The sequence below is a fragment of the Sinocyclocheilus grahami genome, unplaced genomic scaffold (genome assembly GCF_001515645.1).
Source record: "Sinocyclocheilus grahami isolate Dianchi unplaced genomic scaffold, SAMN03320097.WGS_v1.1 scaffold327.1, whole genome shotgun sequence".
NCBI lineage: Eukaryota > Metazoa > Chordata > Actinopteri > Cypriniformes > Cyprinidae > Sinocyclocheilus > Sinocyclocheilus grahami.
Window position 1 is genome coordinate 1,057,875 of NW_015505506.1, and position 10,846 is coordinate 1,068,720.

Here is a 10,846-nt window from a genome sequence, read left to right on the forward strand (position 1 = left end):
AAAAAGCGAATTATTAATCAAATCGTAAAAATGTAAAATAAAATATAATTGTAACACTTCGACACTAAAAAATATAAATATTTTATTTGTTTACCTGCATGTTAACATAACCAGTAACCGCCAACAGAGAACATGTGAATGTGTTGTTAAATTATTTGAAATATCAAGAAGTAAATATTTTATTTTAAGAGGTTTGTCTGACAAAAACATGAAAACAACAACGACATCACACAAGAGATATATACTGAAGAGTCACTCTGGATATGAGGACAGTGCCTCACAGCTATACACCACCAGTGTTCAGTGTTCAGTAACATATGCGTTTCACACGGCTTCATGGTCTAATTGCTTGAGAGGTGCATTTTCCCTCTAATTCAGAAGCATGGTTTGCAAATTTATTTACAGTATTTGTGAATATAGTCTAAACAGTATGACATTAGGATTTTTAGAACGGAAAATTTAAGAGAGAGAAAAAAAGAATTAGGGTGAATCAATAAATGAGGAGTAATTATTAGTCATTGTGTGAATATGTAATCTATAAAAAGTAACTGTAATCAGATTACGAGTATTTTCAAATGTAATATACTCCAATTACTGATTATGTAATCAGTTTTCGCCCAGCTCTGCTGACTACACAACTATATCTTGATTGACTGTTTTGTTGATTTTAAGATTTATTAATTTCCATGATTTTCCCAGGACCTTTTTTTCCCCCTGAAATTCCCAAATGTATCCAGGTTTTCCAGCACTGTGGGATCCTTGACTTCAACTATTAATGGGCTGCTGAGCCTGTAAAACATTTGAAATGAATAAATAAATAAAAAAGCAAAGTGAATATATCTCTGCAAGAATATTTTTTCCAATTTTTTTTTAAAGTGTGCATGTGCCTATTAAAAGGATGAAACAGAAACTCGTGCTTTTTAAGCATCATTTTAGAAAGAAGAACTGACATTTAGCATATCCTTCACAGAGACAAATCAAGCCATCATTCCTTTTTCAAGTGTCACTTTATTATTTCATCTAGCAGTAATAGTGAATGACTCTGCATGCTCATCTATATAACATTACTGTTGACAGGTCACTGTACCTTTCTCTTTCTAAGGAACCTTCTGGAAATTAATGCATTACAGCAGCAAAATATAAAGTGCACATCACGAGAGCTTCTCCTGATGACGTTCTTCAACACTTGGCACACATCATAATCCAAACGAAACAGGTTAGCATACACATAACTCGCAGGAACTAACAGGTTAGTAGTGCATCCCGTACATTTACAGTCTGATCTCTCAGATTAGCTTTCAGGTGTGGATGACAGTAGTGGAATAAATGTACAATGTAATTATATGCATAAATCTGGTTTTCCTATCCAATTCATAAATAACTAATATTAATTTTTCCCATATCAATACTAATCATATGATTAGTAGTAAAACAGTGCAGCTATGGGGGGGAAATTAGGCACTAGAACATATTGCTGATTTCATTCAAAATGTCCGCTTCCTTTTTTTAATGTTGCCAGATCCAGATTTCTCTTATATAGCACAATCTACAAAGAGGCCAAGCTGTTTACACGACCTCTTTACTCGAGAATAAATAATAACCCCTGTATTAAATACAAAAGAAACAGTGTACAAAAAAAAGCTCTCTTCAAAGTTGCATGTCACTGAATTCTCAAATGCAAAAAAAACAACAATACTGATAGAAAAAAGAAATATGTGATGAGCAATATTTGGTATGCTGAAATAAATGGTTGAAAGCATGGCTAGGTGTTCGATTCTAAATGCAGCAGTGTTCAGACATATCCCTATCGGCCCTGTTGAAGGTACTGCTGGGTAAACATGTTGAGTTCACTGTCCAGCCAGCCAGCTTTATTCCTGGGGAAGAAATCACAATAAAATGAACATCATAAATATTCAAAATGATTTTGCTGTGCTTTATTTTTGGCCAGTAAGTTTTGTAAAGGGCAGAGCCGCATACTAGTTTTCCCCCTGCTAACTTGAGTTATAACTCACTAGCACAAGACATTTTTAAACTGAGCCATAGAGTTGAATGAATTTCCACAAATCAGCTCTGAAAGTCCAATGACGTTTGTTAAAAATGTTCATAGAAGTCCAAAACATACATGCAAGTATATATTGATATTTACAATTAGGTATATACCGGTGCATTTATAAAGAAAATGTTTAGATCATTTCCAGTAAAACCTGTTATGAAAACATATCTTGATGATTGTAACTAAAATGTGCATTATTTTACTTCGGTTTAGTTGGTTGAAATGGTTCTGAAAAAGTTTGGGGTTTGTAAAGTCTCATGTTCACCAAGGCTGCATTTATTTGATCAAAAATGCAGTAAAAACAGCAATATTGTGAAATATGATTACAATTCAAAATGACTGTTTGCAATTTTTATATATTTTAAAATGCGATGACAATGCTGAATTTTCAGTATCATTACTCCAGATTTTCTGGTGACTATAAAGTTCAAAAGAACAGCATTTATTTGAAATAGAAATCTTTATTATAAATGTCTTTACAGTCAATTCGGATCAATTTATGGCATCCTTTCTGAATAAAAGCATGAATTTATTTTAAAAATCTCCCTGACTCCAAACCTTTAAACTGTAGCATATATGTTGTCACAGTCTACTATCTATTCCTGAACAAGAGAGTCGACTGCAACCAAACAGCAAAGTCATATGATGTGATATCACAGACTCTCACCTGAGCAGCTTGGCTTTACTCTGCAGGCCGTCCAACTGTTCGATCTTGCAGTTCAAATCCCGGATTTCATCGTCCAGCTGCTGTCTGGTCACGTCCACCTGCTGACAGAGCTGAGAGAAGGTGCCAGCCAGCTCCCTGGGACAAACATTCATAGTTAAGCAGGCTGGATTCAACAATGGTCGAAAAAACACAACTACAGAAAGCATATCTCTCAAAAAACATATACTTCATATATTTAATTTCTCCACTAGAGGAGGGCACATAGGATTGGGCATGACTTTCCTTTGCTACAGACTGAGACTCGGACTTACTGCTGAACCTGATGGCTGCAGTTGGATCCCGTGTAGCTGACGATGAGCTGTAGCTTCTCGCTGGCGTACTCCACAAACTGTCTTTTAAATGCTCTCTCTTTGGCCCTTGTGGTCCAGGTGAGTCTCTCATAAACGTACAGTAGCCCATAGAGACCCACAGACAGAGCGATGAGCCTCCAGCCCACTGCCTTCCAGATCTGAGACACAATCACACCGCTTTCATCCGTTTGATATTCCAAGTCATTAGACCAGGAGATGACGGTGAGTAAATGAAGACAGAATGTGCATTATATTTTTTAGTGCATCAGAGATTATGATCTTACCACTCCTCCTACGACTATAATGCCCATTGATGTCCGAGAGGTGAGTGATGCCAATCCTGTTACCATGGAAACCATAAGCTCTTCCTGGATCATGGATCCTTGAGGGAAAGGAGGCACACTGGTGCTGACCGGAGTGATGGCCAGAGGCCTGGGAACCTGACAACACAGAACACAATGATTTTGATACACGAATGAATGGAACAAGCACAGCACGTTCGCCAATCAAACAGCCGCGTCTCGGTCTCTCAAAAACCAAACAAGTTCTCTGTCAAGAGTAGGCTAATAATCAACTTCGATACATACGCATTTTCTACTAGGCCTACACATTTGCAAGTTCAAGACTCGCTTAAAGAGTTCTGTGTAATGAAAATGTGCGCTTGAATTAATTCAGTCGTGTTCAAATGATCACAAAACGTTTGTCGTGAAATCTCTCTGCTTTAGGGATACACGATATTATCGGACCAATATCGGAATTGGCCGATAATGGCTTTAAATATAAATACCGGCATTGGCCCGATATGAAAAATTATGCCGATATGTCTTGCCGATAAGAGGAATACATTAACTCACATGTGCTCAGGGTGTGCTAGCGATTATATCACGTCAGCATTGCGTCTCATTCTTGAAGCAGTTTTGCCTGAATGGTGATTAGATTCACTGTTTTGGATCTGCATTTAAACTGAGAATGCACGTACAGAATGACGTCAGGTGTGTGATAGAGTAAACAGTAATAGCACTGCAGCGGCAGCCTGGTTGGCTGTGCATCTTTTTCTTCCACAATTTTTCCTTCCACTCAACTTTCTGTTAACATGCTTGGATACAGCACTCTGTGAACAGCCAGCTTCTTTGGCAATGAATGTTTGTGGCTTAGCCTCCTTGTGAAGGGTGTCAATGATTGTCTTCTGGACAACTGTCAGTTCAGCAGTCTTCCCCATGATTGTGTAGCCTAGTGAACCAAACTGAGAGACCATTTTGAAGGCTCGGGAAACCTTTGCAGGTGTTTTGAGTTGATTAGCTGATTGGCATGTCACCATATTCTAATTTGTTGAGATAGTGAATTGGTGGGTTTTTGTTAAATGTGAGCCAAAATCATCACAATTAAAAGAACCAAAGGCTTAAACTACTTCAGTCTGTGTGCACTGAATTTATTTAATACACGAGTTCCACAATTTGAGTTGAATTACTGAAATAAATGAACTTTTCCACGACATTCTAATTTATTGAGATGCACCTGTATATACTGATTTATTCATTAATGTATAATATGTTATATTTTTTAAACAGATTATGAGCTCTAAAAGATTTTCAGAATTTGTACAACTTGCTTTAGACCATTTATACATGTTATATCATAAAATAAATTGTTAAGCTTACCACTGCATCTTTCTGAAAAAGAAATGCAGTGATTAATATATAGTTTATTTATAGTTATTTTTAAATCTTCAATGTACTGTAATTATAAAATAACTATTATTGTTTATTTAATTCTAACAAATAAGTTCTTGTTAAAAACTAACCAAAATTAAAAATAATTATATCTCGGCATCGGCCAAAATTAGTTTACAATTATCGGCATATCGGAAAAAATCCAATATCGTGCGTCCTTACTCTGCTTGTATGATGAATGTGTTTTTAGAAATTATAAATTTTATATTTTAGAACACTGAATAGGGCAAATAGTCGAAACACATATTTTTCCATACTCCGTTCTCTTTTTTCCATACTTTTCCAAACTGCACAAACAGTGAGCCAGGATAAATCGTGTTATTTTACATAAACCTTTAAAATCACTACGCAATAACGAGTGTGTGAAGTAAGTGAGTGTAAACTCTATGAATGAAATAAGCGCAAATAAAATATCAGTGTTGCAGTTACCTTTCACCGTGCATTTCCTGGAAATGACTTAAATCAATTTCCATATTTCCAAACTGCATAGGAGCCCTTACTGCTTCAATTAGAAGATATTTAAATATTTATTTATCGGATCACGAAAGGTCCCCAAGCCATTTTACTGCCTATACAAGAGTATCGGCTCCGACAGTTAGAAGATATTTAAATGTTAAAATCATAAAAAAATATATTATTTTAGTTAAACACGGCATATTTGTACAGTGATAACTACAAAAAAAGAGATTGAAAAAAAAACAGATTACGATCTTCTTAAGTAACTGTATGAACTTCCGGTTCAAGCCCCGCCTACTACCAGTTTTATTCGAAAACAGATACAAATAATTTTGTGATTGTTACAGATACAGATGCAGCTACAAACATTGGCTCCACTGCATAGCATTTTTTGTTTCACAATTTTGAAATAGATTTCTTTTTTTTTCTAGAATCAATACTAATTCATATTGCATTGTTTATTGAGTATACTTTAAGGAATATAATTTTTTTCTTCCATGTTTTAAGCTCTGTCTTGCAGCACTATGCTCGCCAAAGCATAGAAGCCTTCTATCCCAGAGAAGAAATATGTAGGATGTTGGCCTTACAGAACCAGGATTGGACACCCTGATTTAGATGGACAAATCTGAACATTATTACAAAACAGAAGTCTGCAATTAACACGTGCTACCTGGTCATTGTAGCCCATGAGAGCGCGGCGTGTGTTTTTGGGACCCAGGAAGCGGTTGACCAGCATGGTCCAGCCCAGAGAGAAGTGGAAGCCGATGTCTTCCTGAAAGTCGCTGCAGAGTTTGTCACAGTTGAGGTCGTAGCTGAGGGCGAAGCACTGTCTGGGCACCATCTTATCCACCTGCTCTCGAATCCCGATGGGTAGCAGGGGCTTCAGGCCCTCTGGAACGATCAGGAGTACTTTAACCTGCTGCTGATACTGGATGAGCTGTATGAAAACTCACCGTATGAGAGGGATACCGACCTATCATTTCAGTCTGTGTGTTTTGCAGTGCTGCAGTTATCGCACAGGAGCATCTCTCAGACATATTCCTGCCAAGTCCATCCTCTATGTGCTTGTGTAGCTCCTGAAACCAATCATTTCAATCATCAAAATAACATGACACAAAAGACATTTCACCATCATGTAATAGAGCTACCAAAGATTACACATTAACCTATTATTAAATGTTGTTAAATTAATTAGGGATGCACCGAATGTTGGGCAACCGAAATTATTCGGCATAAGCGAATAGACCGAATAAATTGTACCGAACAATGATATGACGCGATCAAATAGCAACCAGCGCAGAATGAGAGGCTATTTAACTTTAAAATAACACTAGTTATAGTCTTCAATGTATAAATAAACATTAATGACAGACAGCAGCAGCTTTATTTAGGTTGCTGTCTCTTTAAGACCTCATGCACGGATCTGTTACACATAAGTTTTGTTTCTCAACTGTTTACATTCATTTAATAGCCTATAACCGGCAATGTTTAGTATAAATCGACCGTTTACGTGTATACTCATCTAGACGGGCATTTTGACTTAATTTTGTATGTATTTGTTCGTTTACGTGCAATAAGGTGCAACACAACTTCATTCTGTAGTCGCGCGCTCTCAGATGCGGCTCTATGTGCGAGCGCTTTAGGTGTGAGCTCACAGAAAGGGGTCTCACAGAGAGCGCGCAATTACTGAATTGAGCACTTGAATGTTTAAAATTGTAAGACTAAAAAGCATGTGCAAATGATACATTCCGTCATCTGTCCCGAGCGTCTTTCACTCTGAAATATTTGTGGGAATTTCCCACGTCACAAGAGCGTAAACTGCGGGAAGCAGTAAAATTATGCACAATCCCACGCCGAAATTCAAGCCCTGGCTATTAATTGGTTTAATCTATACGCAGCCATATGAAAAATGAAAGTTAACAAGATCAAGGACAAGGGCGTCGATGAGATCACATGATGTTACTGGGCAGCTAGGGGTTTTCCTTGAGGAGAGCTGCATGTTGACACTAAACATAAAACTACAGTTGATAAAAGAGCATACAAATAAAGAGGAGAAGACATGGGCGGCTGATTGGAGGAAGACCAATTCAAGTCCAACTCACGTTCTTATATACTTTGAGCACCACTTGTGAAGGATGAAAGTCAATGTGGAAGTCTTCCACTAGCACAGCCAGTCTCCGGATCTCCTCTGCCATGGCGTTAGATACCTACGGGATGAAAAACGGAAACACCCTCATTAGGGCTAGTTTTATAGTGTTTGAAACTTAAATTGAAAATTAAAGTTCCTAAAGACTCCAAATCCATACTTGTTTCAATAATCAGGTTTTGCAAAATACCCATTACCTAATGCCTTGAAATTATGACATTATGCGTTTCCATTTAATATGCAAACGACTCTGTTATTGTCTTCTTGCATTATTGACAAACTATTTTCCTGTTTGACACTGTAAAGCTGCTTAGACACAACCAGTATTGTATAAAGCACTAAACAAACAAAGGTGACTTGACTTAAAACTTAACAAAAGAACAAAAAGACCTAACAAAAAATATAAAATAAGGACCAACAGAGAGAGAGAAAAAAATTGCATCTTTATGTAGTAGTCTTTTTTTTTTTTTTTACCAATTTCAAAAGGAAACTATCATCTTTAAACTTGCAACAAAAAAAATAATAATAATTAAAATTAAAAACATATATAAATAATAATAATAATAATACATTTTATTTATAAAGCACTTTACATTTTAAAGAAAATCTCAAAGTGCTACAAAAAGAGCCATAATAATATAAAAATATAATTAAAACCAGCTACCAACTGAGATAAACACAAAAGTTTAAACATTAAATATTAAAAGACTTTTTAAACGGGTACGTTTTTAGACCCCTTTTAAAACCATCAGTTTGTCTGTGGAGCCCTCAGATGTTCAGGGAGGGCATTCCACAGGCGAGGGGTGGCGGCGCAAAAGGCTCGATCCCCAATGGTGCGAGTCTTAGTCCTAGGGGTGAGAAGAAGCGTGTTTGTGGAACGGAGGGAATGTGCTGAAATCTGTTAGGTGAGGAGTTCTTTAAGGTAAATGGGAGCATTGCCATGGATGCACTGATGTGTGAGGAGGGATACTTTGTATTCGATGCGGGCAGAAATGGGAAGCCAGTGTAATGATTGAAAAATTGGTGTGATGTGTTTGTATTTACACACTCTCCTCAGGATCCTAGCGGCACTATTTTGTATGTGCTGGAGTTTCAGGATGTTGCAGTAGTCTAGTCTGGAGGAGACAAATGCGTGGACGAGTTTCTCAGCATCATGTAAGGTGAGTGTAGGAAGAAGTCTGGCTATATTCCTGAGGTGATGAAATTATGTTTTGCAAAGATGTTTAATGTGAGCCTCAAAGGTTAAATGAGGGTCAATCCTACCGCCAAGATTGGTGACTAATGGTGATAAGGGAATGTCCTGGCCATAAAATGTAATGCAAGTTATGGCAGATGTTCTGATCTGATGAGGGATCTGATGAGGGAACCAATGAGGATGGCTTCTGTTTTTGAGCTATTCAGCTGGAGAAAGTTATGATTCATCCACACCCTTATCTCCACCAGACAGGCAGTGAGTGTAGATAAAGTTGCTAATGATGACGATGATGATGAGTGAGTATCAGCTTTCATATATAGTTGTGTATCATCAGCGTAACAATGGAAGGAAGTTCCCAAACGACTGATGACTTTGCCAAGTGGGAGCATGTAGAGAATGAATAAAATAGGTCAGAGAACTGATCCCTGTGGAACCCCACATCCAACAGCATGTGAACGGGACCTTGAGCTTCCCATGGCCACAAACTCAGATCTGTCCATGAGGTATGACTCAAACCAGCGCAGGACGATGCTATTAAGTCCAATGGAGTGATGTAGCCGGTTGAGAAGTATCCCGTGATCAACAGTGTCGAACGCAGCAGAAAGATCCAGAAGGACAAGAAGTGATGATGAACCAGCATCAGCTGTGTTTGTAACAGACCTCGATAGTGTGATTGTAGCTCAGCTTCCTCCAGCATGTATACACAAATCAAACTACAAATTGGCTTCATAGTGAGCTTTTTTGTAGACTTAGATGTTAGTTACTTAGTAACGTTCTGAAAAACAGTCTCACCTGCTTCTCCACCTCCTCTGTGATCTTCTTGATTTTGCTCTTGCAGTCCAGAGTGAGCAGATCCAGCTGTTTATCGATGAACTCCAGCCTGTCCTCCCTCTCCTCTTTCACCTCTAAACAATGAATCCTGAACAAGAACACACACACAAAAATTCATCATTCTAAATATTAATTTCAGTCTATGCATAGAAGCTATCCTTCAAATGAAGACGCAGATTCATTTTAATAAAGCTGATGTAAGACTGTTAGCTCAATATGATTCCTGATCACCGTATCCTAAGCACATGTGATGCAAGTAGCAGCAACTCTATTTTGAAGGTCGCTTGGTTTATGTGCAGTCATGCTGGTATGAGAAGAGCAAAATTCGAGAGCTTGTTGATTTGAATGTGAGAAAATGTCATATTACAGTACAAATATGGCCGAAGGATCATGTGACACTGAAGACTGGAGTAATAGCTCCAGAAAATCATGCAAAATTACGGTTTATTTTTTATTAGCAGCAACCTTTCAAATATGTTGTGGATATTATCCCTAATTTCAACATTTGACTCCACCATTTATATCTCCTCCTCCTCGTCTCCTATAACAGCACAGTCAGGCTCTGATTTCAATGTCACCAGAGGATCAGTGTTGAGTGTGATGGATTACCGTCTTTGCGCTCACCTCTGCTCTTGAGCTGCAATGTGCACAGAGTCCATTATCAGACGCAGAGCTTCAGAAATCTGCTTGGCTCTCATGGTGTGCTGCTCGAACTTAGTCTTCACCGCTGACTGCGAGATGCACTCCTGTAAGGACACACGTACATGAAAGTCAGACAGGCACGCTTAACCCAATGACAGTCTCAAACCCAACAACACTCACCTCAAAACGCCTTTCAAAGTTCTGAAACTCAAACATTCGCGCTTGAAAACCTTCAGCCAGAGCACCACCTGAAATCCAAAAACAACCTCTGTACAGGGAAAAGAGGAGCTTTCTTGTTTTTTTTTCAAAAATAAAAGAGTTTGACACACATACACTAAAGTTCACAATGTTCACAGGAACCTAAATATGATAGAATATTTGACTTAAGATGATGCTGTAACGCAGGGAACTGCATGGTGTTTGTGGGTTGATAAAAAATAAATAAGAACTAAACCAATTCTAATATTAAAATGACTAAATAGGGCTGCACAGTTAATCAGAATAAATCTTAAATGATAATATAGCTTAGTACGATTATCACTGTACAGTGCAGAGTTTAATGTGCATTTGGGCACACAATGGGCCTCATTTATCAATCTAACGTAGAAACGAGCGCAGATCTGTGCGCACAAATCAACTTACGACAGAGTTCACGTGTGATTTATGAAACATTCGTATGCCGCCGATCTCATCGTACGAATGATCGCATGTTGATAAATGTGGCGCCAGAAAACAATCGTCATTTGAATATCACGCCCCTAAAAACACCCAGGTTT

The 10,846-nt window shown here is 37.8% G+C and overlaps 1 protein-coding gene across 4 annotated transcripts in view; it reads right to left on the reverse strand.

Annotated features, from left to right (window-relative positions):
- Window positions 1–871: 871 nt before the first annotated feature.
- The window catches only part of LOC107602467 (mitofusin-2-like), a 31,366-nt gene continuing 21,391 nt past the window's right edge, over window positions 872–10,846 (reverse strand). For all 4 annotated transcript variants that reach the window (XM_016294979.1, XM_016294977.1, XM_016294978.1 and 1 more), the window contains exons 9-18: window positions 10,251–10,318; window positions 10,053–10,174; window positions 9,390–9,516; window positions 7,359–7,463; window positions 6,230–6,332; window positions 5,927–6,147; window positions 3,355–3,510; window positions 3,032–3,228; window positions 2,721–2,855; window positions 872–1,874 (exon numbers count right to left, since the gene is read on the reverse strand). In XM_016294979.1, coding sequence (XP_016150465.1) covers window positions 1,805–1,874; window positions 2,721–2,855; window positions 3,032–3,228; window positions 3,355–3,510; window positions 5,927–6,147; window positions 6,230–6,332; window positions 7,359–7,463; window positions 9,390–9,516; window positions 10,053–10,174; window positions 10,251–10,318 — 1,304 coding nt within the window. In that variant the 3' untranslated portion in view covers window positions 872–1,804. The remainder of the gene's footprint in view (window positions 1,875–2,720; window positions 2,856–3,031; window positions 3,229–3,354; window positions 3,511–5,926; window positions 6,148–6,229; window positions 6,333–7,358; window positions 7,464–9,389; window positions 9,517–10,052; window positions 10,175–10,250; window positions 10,319–10,846) is intronic.